Source organism: Macrobrachium nipponense, chromosome 44 (assembly GCF_015104395.2).
Source record: "Macrobrachium nipponense isolate FS-2020 chromosome 44, ASM1510439v2, whole genome shotgun sequence".
Lineage (NCBI taxonomy): Eukaryota > Metazoa > Arthropoda > Malacostraca > Decapoda > Palaemonidae > Macrobrachium > Macrobrachium nipponense.
The window spans coordinates 16,559,803-16,578,055 of NC_087221.1; the positions used below are offsets into that span (position 1 = coordinate 16,559,803).

General features: G+C 42.3%; 1 protein-coding gene across 3 annotated transcripts in view; it reads right to left on the reverse strand.

The window, feature by feature from the left end:
• Positions 1-1,122: 1,122 nt before the first annotated feature.
• Positions 1,123-18,253, reverse strand: part of LOC135204051 (tuftelin-interacting protein 11-like) — a 69,709-nt gene continuing 52,578 nt past the window's right edge. For all 3 annotated transcript variants that reach the window (XM_064234016.1, XM_064234015.1, XM_064234014.1), the window contains exons 3-4: positions 6,136-6,326; positions 1,123-4,059 (exon numbers count right to left, since the gene is read on the reverse strand). In XM_064234016.1, coding sequence (XP_064090086.1) covers positions 1,860-4,059; positions 6,136-6,326 — 2,391 coding nt within the window. In that variant the 3' untranslated portion in view covers positions 1,123-1,859. The remainder of the gene's footprint in view (positions 4,060-6,135; positions 6,327-18,253) is intronic.

Genomic DNA, 18,253 nt, shown 5'->3' on the forward strand with positions numbered 1-18,253 from the left:
TCAAATTCACGACCACCGAGGTGGGACGCCAACACCATACCGACCACACCACTGAGGCGCTAGGAATTGTGTTTGTTTGTTTGTTTTGAGCACCCATTTGTGGATCAACAAAGTTCATCGAGTGATGGACTTAAATGAATGAAGCCTTCGTTTGCAAGGCAGTCTTAGGCCTTCCAGCAATCAGAAATAACTGTTGTGTTGGGTTTAACGTAATCTTTGATTACACTCAACAATGTGCAAGAATTTAGTAGTCTTTGACTAGCATAACAACACTAAATTTGGTCTCATCTATCTCCATAGTTGTTAAAGGTCCACCAATTTTCTTCTTTTTGTTTGAGACACCAATGCACAATGACTTCCTTCACAAAACTGGACCAGTCATTAATATTTACGTCATTGATACACAGTTCAGAACTTATAACACTACCTATGGGATCTGTCATTGTTTTTCCAAGTCACAAGCCTAAAGATATTTGAATAACTATGCACAGCCAATTGGCAACCCTTTAAACCGGTGGGTTTTGGGTAGGGTAAAACATAGGGAGAGCCAGCAGACACGTTGTTATCATTATGGGTCCAGCATTGCCTTTACAACAGCGCCTCTTAGTCATATAAGGTATTTTTATTTATTATGCTCTTTAATTCTTTTCTGTATTTTCTTCCACATCTGATTTAATGTCTTATTATATTAACAATTTAACAGGCTGCCTGTCTTGTATACTTAAATATTCCCCCAATATGAACTTTGGTAATAAATATAAACATTTTTACAATAGATAACAACATTGTTATACAAACTGGATATTAAAAACGATGGTTACAGCCTAGTGTACTGCACTTCACATGACCCACAAAAAGGGTTAAAAAGGCTTTCTGCAATGTTTTCTCATCCACAATCTCAATACCTTTCTTATTTTTACATACCTGTTGCCATCATTTTTGTCCTACACAAATGTTCAGTTTTTCCTCACTCTACTTTTCATGACATTTAAGAACACATCTTTTGGTCCAAAATCCACATACTTAAATTACTGGTTTTGTTACACCAATTTTAAATAATTGGTGTACGTATGAACTGAACATGCAACAGTTCATCTGAAGGGTTATTAAAAATTCTTCAAAGTTGGTACAGCTAAATATGTATTATTCTTTATAAAATCTTTCAAAGACACTTAAACCTAGAGAAATATATGCATTACAAGAACAGCTATCATAAATACTACATTTATTGAGGGCAGACAACTGGTATAATTATGCAAGCTTATTGAAAACTTACAAACTATGGCTAAAAGAAAGGCAAATGAAGGTACCAAGGAGAGAGAGGAAAGATTAAACCGTGATCATGAAAGAAAGAGCCAAATATGTGTCATCGAAAAACCTGAAGAGAAGTCCTTAAGATTGCAAGAGCAAAGTGTTAAGAGATCAATGTCGTCCCTCGCAAGAAACTAACAGTTACCACTCACAGCGATTAGCTGAAAACATGACAGAGCTCATCGTTGTCTACACAATGAAACTGACCAACAGATAAAAAAGTTTGCAAATATGCTGTATGGCAGCATATAAAGGTACTGAAGGTACTGAATTAGTCTGCGCCCCTGATAAATTGTGAATTATGGGTTTTGTTTTGAAATTTTGCTCCCAATAAAAAAATCAAAAGCAGTGCGATGAAGGACCCACTTCACGACTGGCAGCCATATTTAAACGGAGTCCTTCAACTGCCCTCCTGCCCCATGCAACATAGTGCATGCCTCTTGCTAGTAAACATTATAAAGATGCAAACTAGACAGTGACATGACAAACACACACCCACATACATAGCACAAATACACACTGGTGTAACAACCAATTAGAAACAGATCTCAAGCATCATCCAATAATGTTGTTAAGCTCTTGGGCATCCATCCTCTCTCTGTATGCACGTAAATGATATTCTTGTTAAATGATATATTCAGTTTGCCACATTTGTAAACAGGCCTTCCTTCATGTGTTCGATCAGGCAAAGGAACAAACACTGTTCCCCTTTCCTGACATCTACGCTCTACTACTTCACGCATACTTAGCGTTTCCCTGCGTGCACTACTGATGATATCTGCCCAGTCCACAGACCTTTGTCTTGGGGGAGAACCAGGTGGTGGTGGTGGTGGTGGGTCTATTAATTTATCAAGACCAGCTAACAATAAATTGAACTGCTCTACAGCACCTGGTTGGAAACTCAGTCCTCGAATACAGACTTCCAATGCCTGCTGAAATTTTTGACGGACTTGCAACCTATTGGTTACACTCTTTGGTATTAAGTCTCTCCAACCTTTGTACCAACTAATGACCTCAGTATAAGGTGGGTTTGATGACAGCCAAGTACCTAGTGACTGAAACCATTGATTGAAAAAGCAGCGTTCCAAAATATCTAAGGTAACCTGAGGAGGTAATAGGTCATCCCAATCCAGAAACCAGTGCCATGGGTCAAGATTTTGGCTGTGAGCAGTTATGGGCATTTCCAAAAGTGCTGCTTCCAGCTTTGGCTGTATATTCGACTGAATTAAAGTTGTCATAGATATCTCACTGAAAACTCGTTTCCAAGGCTGCAAAACCATTTTTGCTGAACGATCGCTTGGATGCCAATGAATTAAAGCGGAAGATAATTTCTGTCGTATAACTGGGTAAACCGACTGAAGGTGATCAACTAACAAGGGAAGCCAAGGCTGAAGCCAAGTATGAATGGGAACTGTGTCTTCTAGAGGATTCCAGTTGTGTACTGCACGTGTTATTCTTGGTAAAATTACGTGCTGAAGTAGGTGGCCTTGGATCCACACTGGAACCAAAGGAAGTGTCCAAGATTCAAGGACTGCTAAAAGTGGGGTGCAGTCTCGAGGTTCCCAGGGTCCCATAACAGTAGATCTTACAGCAGCAGTCCAAGTTTCCCACACCAAATGATGATATGGATCCATAGGAATATCAGTCCCTGGCTGCTGCTGTGCTCCCCCTATATCAACTAGGTTTTGCCACGTGGCAAAAACCTCTTTATGTGCCGTAGGCTGAGCTAGAGGATTCCAGGTCCGTAATAACTCTTTTAAAAGAGGTGTTACATATGTAGGAGCCAAGTAAGGTATCTCATAGGTATAGTATATTTTTGGATACTCTGATTTTATTTCAGTGAATATTGCTGTTGCTTCACTCAAGCTTAAACTCTGTTCTTTGTGCCTAGTATCCAATCTTTCTACTAGGCTTATAACTTGATCTACACTTTCCAATTCTTTCTTTTCTCTATCTAGTAAAGTTTCATATTTTTCCCTCTCATGGTCTAGATGGACTATCCTGTCGCTTTCCCTTTCTTGAGTTCTAGCGTTGATCACTATGTCATCTTCACATTTATCCAATAAAATCTGAAGATTATGCAGCAGCTCTGGAAGATCAAAATGTTCATACTTTCTATTTTTATTTTCTTCAAATTCATCCATAATATTCTTCTGACCTCCAATTGCATGATAACTGCTAAGAACTCGTGTTTCTGGCCCAGTCATGTCAATTACTTTGGTCTTGGTAATGTGGCTGTCATCAGCAGGTTTCAGTTTCTTAGTCTTACCTTCTCTTATCACCTCCTCAGCACTTTTGTATATATACTTAATCTTTTTCTTGTTGCCCGTTTTTTTCCATTGTTGGAGGAGTTCTTTGAATTTTTCCTTCTCTTCTTCATCTGAATCATTTACAGGAAAATCTTTCAGAGACTTTTCACTTCTTTCTGTACCATAGTAACCGATAGCACCCTTTCCTTTCCTCTTGTTAGCCTCGACTGGTGTTGAAATACCCTGCAAGTTTTTACCTAATCCTTTTCCTTCTTCAAATCCCATTTTCTTCAAAAGTTTACTGCCAATACCTGAGGTGTGCTTTTCCCAATCTCCTAAACCACTGCCAAGTAGACCAGCATTTCCAGAGCTGGACTGTCCTCCCCGTCGCATACCAGCAATCTCTGTCCTCTGGGGTCCTGAGCTAAATGAAGAATATGACTTCTTACTACTGACAAAACTGGATGGCAGGTGTGGTCTTGGTGTACTTTCCTCATCACTAGAAATAAAAAAAAAAAGTTGTATTACCCCCCCAACATCTACCAAATGCCCTCTTGATTAATGGCAATATATTGTAAGGTACAGTATTTCACAGGCTTACAATAATCCATAATGCAAATGAAGCTTTGAAAACAAAATACCACATGTGCAACATGAAAAAAATGTTATACCCATACGTATAGGTTTTCTAAATTAGAAGAAGTAAAATTTAACCTTTAGGTATCAAGCCTGCTACATGCAGACATCAGGCATCTCTGTCATGTTTTATTTCCAGGTTAATTTTTAGAGATTAGATGTGAAAATACTGTACATGTAAAGAATTTAAATATGTAATTATCTATTGTTTACTAAGTAACTGAGACACTCTTACTAATGAGTGCATCCTTTCTGCCAAGTTCTTATTTTTGTTTGATGTACCAACAGAATCAAATGCATAAACAATCATAACCAAGGCAAGGGCACTCATGTAAAGGAGCAGGCTTGCATAAAATGTCACAAATAAGACTTACTACATCCCTGAGCATGCACTCATAACCAAGTTTCTTGATGACACAACCTAGGCAGTCACTCATGTTACAAACTTAATTCACTCTTCTATAGGATATAATTAATAAAAGGAAATAAAGATGAAACACACAATAAAAATTCCAATAAAGCCAGAACAGTCATAGTTGAATCCTATTTAAAACTCCACTGTCCTCAAAAATATTTAATTTTATTCTTTCACAATAAATCCTACAAGTTTCTAAAGATTCATGGATTTTTCTATGGACTGTATATATCCATTATTTGAACAAAATTCATGTATTCGTGGTATTTTTCACAGGGAAATATTAAAAAATTACTGTATTTTCACATCATTATTGTGACTAAAACAACTTTTTCCGATAAATCTATGAAAATACTCAGGTACATATAAGCATTTTTGGAGGAAGTTTTAAATATTCATGGATTTTAGCTATTCACGGAAGGATAGGTCGTACCTATCCCCACACAAATACAGGGGACCATGGAGAGGCTGCGAGTTCTGACAAACGTGATGTGGAATCATTTTTTTAGGAATTCTAGGAGTATGTAGAGGCTGAAGGATTCCTCCCCCAACACATATTCAATTGTGACGAAACAAGCTTCTTTTGGAAAAAAAAAATGCCAATGAGGACCTACATCATGCAGGAAGAAAGTCACTGCTAGAACACAAGCCTATAAAAAGGATAGGCTAATGCTCTTGTTCTGTGGGAATAATACCAATGGGGATTTGAGAGTGGAACCCTTACTGGTGTATAACTCTGAAACTTCCCAAGTGTCTAGAAAAACAATGTCAACATGAGTAAATTGCCTTTGATGTGGAAGGCTAACAAAAAGGCATGGGTCATGAGGCAAATTTTCATTGAGTGGGTCAATGAAGTGTTTTGCCCTATGGTGAATAAATATCTCTTGGAAAATTACTTGCCTCTCATGTGCCTCCTGGTAACAGACAATGACAGAAATTAACTGGCTAAAACCTAACCAATTGTAGAATTCTCCATAAAGGTTTGTTATGCAAACCTATCAGAAGAACTGGACACTAAAAAAGGTGAACCCTGTAGAGGGCTAGCGCCGTCAGTGTACCTCACATAGTACACTGTATGCATTACTAAAGGTTCTTTGCAGCATCCCTTCAGCCCCCAGCTGCAACCCCTTTCATACCTTCTACTGTACCTCAATTAATATAATTTTTCTTCCATCTTCTTCTTCTCCTAACATTTATTTCATAGCCCAAATGCAAGGTTTTCCTACAGTTACACATTTATAACCTTTTACTCTCAACTTTCATTTCAGCTCTGAATGACCTCATAGGTCTCAAGGCTTGGACTTTGACCTAAACTCTATATTCCATTCCATTCAAAGGGTGAAATAATGCAGTCATCTAGCAAGGTATGTTTCACGTGACACCTGAATAATACTTCTCTAAGTTTCTAAAGTTAATTAAGAATCTGGCTTCTCTAAAAACATTAAAGCAGCATTTTAAAATAAATATCACACAAAAAATAATAGCTATATACAAAGTAGTTTACTGAATAACAATTTCACAAACCTTGAGTCACCAGTAGCTCCAAACATTGGTCTTGGTGCCAACTCTGATTCTGACTCATCACCTGAACCATCTTTCTTGCGTTTTTCATCCTTTTTACCAGCCTGCTGCACCCCTCCGGGAACAAAATTAAGACCTCCTCGAAGGACTCGTGCTCTGGGAATTGGAACTTCTATGTGTTCTGCCTCTGCCTCCTAGATAAAGGAAAGATTTTCAGGAGTAAAATGAAGTTCTTCAAGAGAATACTTAAGCTTCATTAATGAATGAGATTAAATATTATTATTAGAAAATAGTTTAACTTACAAAAGACTAGACATAAAGGTTTTGTCTTTAATAAATTAATTTAAATTACATCAATATATATCACTTGCAGTTCTTTAAAAATCTGATAAGCAGATCCACTAAAAATATTGAAGATTCTGATAAAATTTCCTAAACTGCTTACTATTTTCAAAACATTACATTCTCTGCTGGTCAAAACTTGGACATTCACATAAGAATTGTATATATATTAATGGCCAAATGTGTGGCAAATTCTAAGTCTCTATTTACAACTACTTCAGAGTGGTGTTCTTTTCTGTTCGAAGAGTCATTATTCAACCACAAATTTGATCTGCTGTAATTTGTTACTGTTTTCATTGTTCCATAAAATATGCCATTTCTTTAACGATGATGTGGTCTAGAGCAGGGGTTCCCAAACTTTTTTACTTGGCGACCCATAAAACTTACTTCAAACATTTTGCGAACCCTCCAGGCAAAAAATATTTTCATCAGTGGGATATAAGTAGTACATATATAACCTGAACACATACAAACTATATAAATACCATCCATATATACATATAATATATATATATGTGTGTGTGTGTGTGTGTGTGTGTGTGTGTGTGTGTGTGTGTGTGTGTGTGTGTGTGTGTGTTGTGCACAAACACAAAAATGTTATTGTTATAATACAATTAAGTTTGTTCATACTTACCTGGCAGATATATATATAGCTGTATTCTCCGAAGTCCGACAGAATTTCAAAACTCGCGGCACACGCAGTGGGCGGCCAGGTGGTAGTACCCATTCCCGCCGCTGGGAGGCGGATATCAGGAACCATTCCCATTTTCTATTCATATTTTATCAGTGCCACTGTCTCCTGAGGGGAGGTGGGTGGGCACTTAATTATATATATCTGCCAGGTAAGTATGAACAAACTTAATTGTATTATAACAATAACATTTTGTTCATGAAACTTACTTGGCAGATATATATATAGCTGAATCCCACCTTCGGATGGTGGGAAGAGACAGAATAGGATTTGTAGGAAACTTAAATTAAGTATATGATATACACCTTGGTTCCTCACCTGTTAGCAAAGTAGACTCTGTGATTACTGTCACTTCAGCCTGCTTGTGCTTAATCAGAGTTGCCAGCCAGGTGGAGACCTGTAGTGCTGGTGCGCTCTGGATGCTCTGTCAACGGGGACGTGACCTCAATGTGACAAGAGCATAGAGCCATACAAATGAGGGCAACGAAGCAACTGACCACCCCTGACCAACTATCCAAGACCCCCTGAACACTAAGCTAAGAGATGGGAGGTCTTCACCAAAGCCTCACCACAACCAAAAAACACAACAACTACCTAACCTAAACCTAACTAAACGGATAGGGAGAGAGCTACCTTCAGCCCCAAGACTGTGTCTGCAGAAACGTATGGCCCAAGAGAACAACAGTCCTCGTATATCGTTCTCACATCTCTCAAGTAGTGTGAGGCGAATACTGAATTGCTCCTCCAAAAGGTGGCGTCAAGGATGTCCCTTGATCGACATGTTCCTTTGGAAGGCAAGCGAGGTTGCGACAGCTCTGACCTCGTGAGCTTTCACTTGCAAGAGGCTCAAATCGATCTGTGTGGAAGACGAATGAGCCTCTTTAATGACGTCCCTCAGAAAGAACGCCAAAGCGTTCTTGGATAATGGTATATCGGGTCGTTTAACCGAACACCAGAGATTATCTGAGGGACCTCGTACTTCTTTAGTCTTGTGGACATAAAACTTTAGAGCCCTGACAGGGCACAGGACTCTCTCAGGTTCTTGGCCCACAAGGCTTGTCATACCCTTGATTTCAAAGCTCCTTGGCCAAGGGTTCGACGGGTTTCATTCTTTGCTAAGAAAGTGGGACTCAAAGAGCAGACAGCATTGTCCCCTTTGAAGCCCACTCTCTTACAAATGGCCTGAATTTCGCTAACTCTCTTCGCCGTCGCCAGAGCAGTTAGGAAAAGAGCCTTCTTAGTCAAGTTCCTAAGAGACGCCTTCATGTAGAGGTTCGAAAGGACTCGACATTAAAAGTCTAAGGACTAAATCCAAGTTCCAAGAAGGAGGCCTCGCCTGAGGTATCTTGGATGTCTCAAATGATCTCAGGAGATCGTGAAGATCCCTGTTATCAGACAGATCAAGTCCTCTGTGTCGGAAGACTGCCGACAGCATACTCCTATATCCCTTGATGGTCGGGACAGCCAGCTTCTGTACATTTCTTAAAAATAGCAGGAAATCGGCTATCTGGCTCACAGAGGTAGTGGAAGAGGAAATTCCCTCCTTTCTACACCATGCCCTGAAGGAAGCCCACTTCGACTGGTAAACAGCTCTCGAGGACGTTTTCCTAGCATTGGCGATCGCCTTTGCAGCTGCTCTAGAAAAACCTCTCGCTCTGGCCAGCTTTTCGATAGTCTGAACGCAGTCAGACCCAGAGCGGAGAGGTTTCGGTGATATCTTGCGAAGTGGGGCTGTCTGAGTAGATCTTTCCTCCAGGGCAAGGTCCTCGGAAGTCTATGATGAATGACATTACCTCCGTGAACCATTCTTTCGCGGGCCACATCGGGGCGATCAGGGTCAACCTCGTCCCCTCCGATGCCGCGAACTTCCTTACTACTTCCCCCATGATCTTGAATGGCGGGAAGGCATACAAGTCTAGGTTCGTCCAGTCCCAGAGCAGAGCGTCTATCGCGACTGCTCCCGGATCCAGCACAGGGGAGCAATAAAGAGGCAACCTCTTTGTTCTCGACGTCGCAAATAGGTCGACTAACGGACACCCCCACAGTCTCCAGAGCTCTCGACAGACGTCCTGGTGCAACGTCCATTCCGTCGGCAGGATCTGATCTTGTCGGCTGAGAAGGTCTGCTCTGACGTTCTGGACTCCTGCGATAAATCTCGTCAGGATCCTTATCCGTCTCGCATCTGCCCACAGCAGAATCTCCCTCGCTAAATAAAACAGAGGACGGGAGTGTGTACCTCCCTGCTTCTTTAGGTACGCCAGGGCTGTGGTGTTGTCCGAGTTGACTTGGACTACTTTCTCTGCAACCTTTTGTTGGAAGAACTGTAGCACCAGAAAAACCGCCGCTAGTTCCTTTACATTGATGTGCCAGGACACCTGTTCCCCCCTCCAGGTGCCTGACACTTCCTCCCCTCCCAGTGTTGCTCCCCATCCGACACCGAGGCGTCGGAAAACAACACTAGGTCTGGGCTCAGAAGCTTTAGGGACAACCCCTCTCGAAACTTCCGAGGATCTAACCACCATCTTAGATGGTTCTTCACCGATTTGGTGATGAAAAGGGTCGCATTCAGATCCTCTCTGACTCTCCATTCGTCTGCTAAGAAAAACTGGAGAGGTCTGAGGTGTAGTCTTCCCAGGGAAACAAACTTTTCCAGCGAGGAAATGGTTCCCAGCAGACTCATCCATTCCCTCGCCGAGCAAGCTTCCTTCCCCAGGAAGGCCGAAACTCTCTCTAAGCCTTGCAGCTGTCGTTCCTGGGACGGAAACGCTCGAAAAGCCACTGAATCCATCTGAATCCCCAGATACACGATGGACTGTGTTGGGGTCAGATGTGACTTTTCGAGGTTGACCAGAAGTCCCAGGGACTTCGCCAAGGCCAACGTGAAGTGAAGGTCCTTCAGACACCTTTCTTCTGACAATGCTCTGATAAGCCAATCGTCGAGATACAGGGACACTCTTATTCCTGCAGAATGTAACCATCTCGCTACGTTTTTCATGAGCATGGTAAAAACCATCGGAGCCGTGCTTAACCCGAAACAAAGGGCTCGGAATTGCCAAACTTTGTCCCTTAGCATAAACCTCAGAAACTTTCTTGAAAGAGGGTGGATAGGCACGTGAAAGTATGCGTCCTGTAGGTCCAAGGACACCATCCAGTCGCCCGGTCTTAAGGCTCCTAGAACCGACTGAGGTGTTTCCATCTTGAATTTTTTCTTTTCTACGAAAAGATTCAGGCTGCTTACGTCCAAGACTGGACGCCACCCCGACGACTGCTTTGGTACCAGGAAAAGTCTGTTGTAGTATCCTGGTGACCCCAGGTCTAAGACCTGCTCCACCGCTCTTTTCATGATCATTTGATCCAAAAGATCTAAAAAGAACCTGCTGTTTTCTCCCCTTGATACGACGGGGAAAGATCTCTGGGAGTCGTAGAAAGAGGAGGAGGGTCCACAAAGGGGATCTTGTACCCCTGTTCCACTATCTTGAGGGACCACGCATCTGTATCTCTCTCTCTCTCCACGCACCCGCAAAGAACTTTAGCCTGGCTCCGACAGGCATCTGAAGGACTTTCTTCTCACTAGAGGATTTTAGGTTTGAAGGAACCTCTACTCTTGCCAGTCCTCTCCCTCGAGGAGCAGCTCTCGAGGGAGGAGCGCTACGAAAGGGTTTAACCTTCCTAGGAGGTCGTCCAGACGACGACGGGATAGGACTGCGGGACGTCTAAAAGACTGGGCCAAGAGATCCTGGGTAGCCTTCTCTTGTAGGCTCACTGCCAGGTCCCTTACCATAGCCTGGGGGAAGAGATGGCTCGAAGAGGTGCAAAGAGAAGCTCTGCTTTCTGCGATGCAGAAACAGACCTCGCTGTAAAATTGCATAAGAGCGCTCTCTTCTTGAGGAAAGCAGTGCCGAAATGAGACACTAACTCTTCCGAACCATCCCTGACGGCCTTGTCCATGCATGACAACACATTGGACAGCTCCCCCAGACTCAAAGAATCAGGACTCCTAGATTGAAGATCCAGGACTCCTAGGCACCAGTCTAGGAAGTTAAAGACTTCCAGAGTCTTTAACAGACCTTTCATGTGATGGTCGATCTCCGTTGGTGTCCAAGAAATCTTAGCGGACGATAAAAGGGATCTCTCTGGGCGTCTACCAGACTAGCAAAGTCCCCTTGGGAAGAAGACGGGATCTTAACTCCTACTTCCGATTTGGTCTCATACCAAATGCGCCGCCTTTCCCACTGAGTCTTGAAGGAGGAAGGGCGAAAAGTCGACTTGCCCTGATCCTTCCGACGTTCCATCCAGTCTGCAATTTCTTGAATGCTCTCTTAGTGGACAAGGAAGTCTTCATCTCCACCACTTCCGAAACCTTGCCCGACTTCGAAGACGAAAACTGAGAGGGAGGAGGACTTAGGAGCTGCAGGCTGGAACTTCTCACCAAACAAAGAACGTAAAAGACGAACCAGCACCTTGTAGTCGGAAACCGACGAAACTGACGGCTGTTCTTCCTCCACTGAGTCCGCCGGACTACTATGTTCTCCTTCCTCCCGAAGAGGCAAAGGAGATTGAACCTCTGGAGAGGGCGTGCGCCCAACGGGTCTAGCCTTCAACAAAGGCTTTCGAGGAGACTAACATCAGCCTCTTCAAAGCGACCGACCTTCTGTCGATCTTTAGAGCTCGAACCACGAATAGCGTCCTGACCGCGCTGCGCGTCAAGAGAGGATACTCTTAGTCTCTCTCGAGGAGCGTTCCTTACGTTTGACGCTCAAGCGTCCAGCCTTCGCTTTCAAAGCGTCCTTCTGAGCGCCTTTCTCGAAAGCCTTCTCCACAGGCCAAAGCGTCAAGCAAAGCATCCCGACGAGCGTCTCAAAAGCGTCCTGCCGAGCGTCTTCAAAAGCGTCCTCCAAGGCGTCCTGTCGAGCGTCCTCAAAGGCGTCCCTGAACGTGCGGGCGGAGACAGAGACGAACGAGGAGACAGAGAAGGAGACTGCCTCGTCCTCTTGACAGGCAGTCTAGCGTCCTTCCTTCGCTTAGGCTCAACTGCTGCTGGGCGAGTCTTCCGAGCCATTAAGGTCGACAATTGGTCTTGAAGCGACGCAAGAATACTCTTCGTAGGTGAAGAACCGAGAGGAGGTGAAGGGCTGCGCCCTGCAGAGAGGCGAGGGGCGGGGGGACGCCTCCTTCCCTTCTCAAAGGAACAGCAACCTGCCTCTCCCGAGCCGAGAGAAGCGCTTCTCAGCGTCGTCCTCGGACGACGTCCTACCTCTCTTCTGAGGAGGAAACGCGTCATACGACGCAGAGCGAAGACCGCAACGAGAGCGGAGAGAGGGGACGTAAAGCGTCCTCTTAGGAGGAAAGTCCTTTTCAACGGACGCGAGTCACTCCGAGCGCTCCACCCCTTGCGCGGGGAGGGCGCCTCGGAGGACGAAAAACAGTCCTTAAGGATGCGAGCCTGAGCACGCTCCTTGGCAGCCTGGGAAGCAGCAACAGGTCCTGCCGAAGGGACGCCAGATCGGTGGGGATGGGGAGCCCCCGTAACCCTCTTGCGGCTTTCGACATGCCCACTCCCTGAGGTCTGGGAGTCCGACAGAGGTCTAGACCTAGAGGCATTATGGGGCCGATCTGACGCCCCCTCCACAACACTAGGGGCACGATCACACACTTTACTCGAGCCGTTTTTCAAGGGCCAACACTTTGGACTCTAGAGTGCGTAATGACTCTAGAATCAGAGAAAGGGCATTACCTTCTCCAGACACAGAACTAGGGCCCTCAGGCAACAACACCAGGATTAGGTGAAGCAAATTCTACTGGTGTTAAAATAGGCGAAATGTTACTTCCCTTACCTTTCGTAGAACCGCTCTTAGAGGAAGACCTCCTGATCCTATCGCGCTCCAACTTACGCCGATAGGATTCATACACCTTCCATTCATCCTCAGTCAAACTTTTGCATTCAATGCAACGATCAACCAGCAAACAAACATGCCCCCTACATACTGTGTGGGGGTCTACCGATGATTTCGGTAGCCTCACCTTGCAATCACTCCTCACACACACTCTGAAGCTCACTGAACTTGATCCCGACATCACGTTCATAGAAAAGCCAATCCAAAATCCAAAAACAGTCCACTATCGCGTATGCCAATCCAACAATCCAGAGTCAAAACCAAAAGTCAATCCAGATACTTATAACGAGTCAAAATCCAAAAATCCTGGGCGGAGGTCTGTAAACAGGTGTTTACCGACCGGCGACAGAAAAAAATATGAATAGAAAATGGGAATGGTTCCTGATATCCGCCTCCCAGCGGCGGGAATGGGTACTACCACCTGGCCGCCCACTGCGTGTGCCGCGAGTTTTGAAATTCTGTCGGACTTCGGAGAATACAGCTATATATATATCTGCCAAGTAAGTTTCATGAACAAAAGGATATTTGTGTGTTGAGTACGTAAGTGTGTGTGTGTGTGTGTGTGTTGTGCACAAACACAAAAAGGATATTTGTGTGTTGAGTACGTAAGTGTGTGTGTGTGTGTTAACGTTGTTTAATTTAATGGGATGAATGGGCTTGTTTCTTTGAACATAAGATCTCAAATCTCTGGGTGATATCGGAGATTGCAACTCGCAGATCATCTTCTACATTCAATTGAGATCGGTATTTATTCTTGATATACGTTAATGCAGAAAGGGTAGTTTTACAGAGATAAGTCGATCCAAACGGTGTTAAGATATTCAGTGCTGCCTTTGATAAACCAGGATATTCCTCTGATACTGATATCCAAAACTCATTCAATGTTGTTGACCCAAACTTGAGTCGTAAGGTTCTATCAGAAGATAATTCAAGCAGTGCTTCCTCGAGGTCACATGATAAATGATTTCCAGGAGCAGTGAATGGCATTCGTATCCAATCATACTGTTCTAGATCTGCCTCTTCTAAAAAGTATTTCTTGAAGTGATTAAGAAGATTTCGAAGATGATTAACTATTATTGCTTTCAAATTATCCAGACATAACTCATTTTCCTCTCCAAACTCTTTAAGTTCAGGAAACTTTCAATGTTACCCTCTTCAGCTCGTGAAATCCATACCTCAAGCTTCTTTGAGAATGCATTCATCTTGTCGAACAATGACAAAATATTTGTGTTCGGGCCTTGTATGGGAAGATTTAACTCATTAAGTTTATCAAAAATGCATGATAAATACACTAGCTTTCCTAACCAGCTACTATCAGTCATGAATACACTAAATTCAGAGCCTGATTCCAGAAGGAATAGGAGGACCTCATCTCTCAGCTGATACAGCAGTGTGGAAACTTTTCCCCTGGAGAGCCATCTGATTTCTGTGTGAAGCAACAATGCTTCATGGTCTGAGCCCATGTCTTTGCACAGTGAAGCAAATAACCTGGCATTCAAAGGGCGTGATTTTATGTAGTTGAGGATATTGACAGCTGTATCAAGAACAGTTTTAAGTTCGGGAACACTGGCTTTGCAAGCGAGAGCTTCTCGATGAATAATACAGTGAGTAAAACGTATATGAGGAGCCACATTATGTACCTTTGCTTTTAATTTTTTTTTTTTACCTAACATTGCCCCGGCTCCATCTGTGCATATACCTACACACTGATCCCAAGAAAGTCCAAGTTCATGAAGTTTTTTATCTAATGCCATGAAAATATCATCTCCAGTATTCATTCTAGCGCAAGGCAAAACAACATATCTTCATTCAATTTGCTTGAAGCTATATCTTGTAAATGCAAGTAATTGAGAACTAGAAATGTCGGTTGATTCATCTAATTGTAAAAATTAATTTTCATTCTTAACTCTCTCCATCAACTGAATCAGTATGTCACTTGCAATCTCATGAGTTCGCCTACCAACCGTATTGTTTGACAGGGGTATGGATTCAAGTTCGCGAGCCATCTTTTCTCCATGAATAGCTCTACACATTGCCAGTGCAGGAGGTTTGATAGGTTCTTCCCCTAATGTGTGTGGCTTTTTTCTCTGAGCAATAAGATATGCAACCTCATATGATGCCATTTGAGTTTTGACAGGTAATGCAACATTTTTTTTTATCACTTGCTTTTGTCCTTGTAACTCCATTTTCTTGCATCAGAAAAAATCTATTGATTTATTTGTGAATGACAGGTGCTTCCACTGCAGGTGTCTTTTCATTTTTGCCGGCTTTAAGCTTTCATTAGCCAACACTTCCAAACATATAACACACTGAGGATGATGAATGTCATTAACAACATGGCATACAAAACCATACTGAATAAAATCTTCTTGGTACTTTCGCCATTTTGGCTGTGGTTGACCGCTGCTGCTTGGTTCAACAACACTCCTTTTCATATCTGACTGACACGGTGTTGTAACTACATTATTATCCCCTTCTTCAGTCTAATGACGTATATCTGAAGTTTCTTTTACATCCACTTTTCGAATTACCCAGCGATCCATTTAACAAATACGAGATACAAACAAAAAATATCACAAACAACTGAGGTAAACTACGTAGTAGCTACGCTACTATCACTACTGGTACCCTATTTTGAAAGATGAAATCAGAGATGAAAGTTGTGATCCAAATATTTAGTATTAAGGATACATTTGCTGAAGAAATTACATTAAATAATTACAAATAGCGTCTTAATTCATAAATATATATCAAGAATAAAAATTAATTTTAAGTGAATATATATATATATATATAGTGTGTGTGTGTATTGCACAGCTAGACAGTAAGAAACTTCATTAAATAAGTATAGACCTTTACATTTTGCTGTATCAATAAATGTGTATGAATGATCACTTCTTCTTCTTCCCAGCTTTATCCCCATTCGGGGTCACCGTTTCTAATGAGTCTCCTCTGTCTTCCTCTGTCCCGTGTCATTTCCTTCCATACTCCCTTCTCCCTCATATCATCTCTAATGCAATCTCTCCACCTGGTCTTAGGTCTTCCTCTCCTTCGTGTTCCATCCACCTACACGTCCATCACTTCTCTCGCCATGTGTTGCTCTTCTCTTCTCATCAGGTGGCCATACCATCTTAACCTTGCCTCTTGCACTTTCTTTGATGCATCAGTGACTTTTGCTGTACCCCTAATATGTTAATTTCTAACCCTGTCCTTTTTGGTTACTCCACTCATCCACCTAACCATCCTCATCTCGGTTACATTCAACTTTCTACCCTCTATTTTCTTTAGAGGTGCTGCTTCCAATCCATATGTCATTGCTGGTCTGACCACTGCCTTGTGCACTCTGCCCTTTAATCTGATAGGAACTTTCCTATCACATATGACACCAGACACCTTCCTCCAGTTGTTCCAACCACACTGAATCCGGTCGTTAATTTCCTCTTCCATGTTCCCCTCATTGTCAATCACTGAGCCAAGGTACTTGAATTTATGAACCCTTTTGATGCTTCCTCCGCCAAATTTGATTGTTGTTTGCTGGTCGCCATCCAATTCGGTTGTCATATATTCTGTCTTTTTCCTGCTTATTCTTAAACCTCTACTCTCCAAGGCATATCTCCATCTTTCAAGTTTCCCCTCCAGTTCTTCCCTGTTCTCGGCTGCCAAGACTATGTCATCTGCATAGAGTAGACACCATGGTGGCTCCTCCCTTACAACCTCCGTTAACACATCCAAGACGATGTTAAACAGAAGTGGGCTTAGAGCAGATCCCTGATGTAGCCCGACTCCAACTTGGAAATTTTCTGTTCTTCCAACTGTAGATCTGACGCAGGTCTTTACATTTCTATACATCTCCCTGATCATTCTGACATACTTCTCCATCACTCCTCTCTCCCCAAAACATCTCCATATTTCCTGTCGTGGTACTCTGTCATATGCCTTCTCAAGGTCTATAAAGGCCATATGCAAGACCTTTTGCTTCTCTCTGTACTTACATAATTTGTCTCAGAGGGAAAATACCATCCACAGTACTAAGCCCCTTCATGAATCCTAGTTGCTGTCTACCGATGAAAACTTGCTGCCGTAATCTTTCATCCATAATTCTTTCAAATACCTTCAGTGTATGTGACTTGAGCTTTATTCCTCAGTAATTTTCACAACACTGTATGTCCCCTTTCTCTTTGAATATTGGGATTAATATACTTTCTCTCCATTTTTCGGGTATCGTCTCACTTTCCATAATCTTTTTCATCAAGAGCCTTCCAGGCTTCTGCAGATATGCCATCTGGTCCCACCGCTTTACTGTTTTTCATCTTTCCCAGTGCCACTCTAACCTCAGCTTTTGTTATTTCTGTGACTGGTCCACAATTTGTGTGTCTGTCTCCTCTTAGAAATCTTTAATTTTCTTCATTCAATAAGGCCTCAAAATATTCTTCCCATCTCATTATGTCTCTCTCATTTCTCAGTATATTTCCATCCTTATCCTTAATCTGTCTTATGTGTGTTATATCCTTGGTATTCTTATTTCTCATGTGTGCTAGTTTAAAAATCTTTCCTTGCCCTTCCTTGGTATCTAGCTCTTTGTAAAGCTGATCATATGCTCTATCCTTAGCAATTGCTACAGTTTTCTTTGCTAATTTATTTGCTTCCTTATAGGCCATCCAGTCCTCTTCCATCAGGGTCCCATCCCACCTTTTCTTTGCTTCTCTCTTTTGCTTTGTTGCATCCTTCACTTCTTCACTGTATATAAGTCTTGTTACCTTGGTCCTGGAGGACAGGCAAGGTCACAAAAAATAATGCGATAACGAACAAATACATATATAAAAGGAGAAATAATCAATATCAACATACTTAAATGCTTTACAAGTAACTGTCACAGCATTCAGTTTGTTGATGTGTTCCCAAGATGGTGGCAACCTTGCAGATTATTCAACACTAAAATTAAGAGCAAAATACACTTTCATAATACTGCACATATACTGGAAAATACCTATTTCTTGGGTAGTCTATTCATTTTGATGAATTACAACCTTATCCCAAAAGCACTAAATAATCACCAAAGAGACTTTAACACAGTATGTAGGAGGATGCAGAAAGAATAAAAAGCATTGGGCAGTACTGTTGTAAGCAAACAACCCAGAAATGAGGATAATACAAACATTATATTAGACAAGTTTACCCTTGGTGATGAACAGTT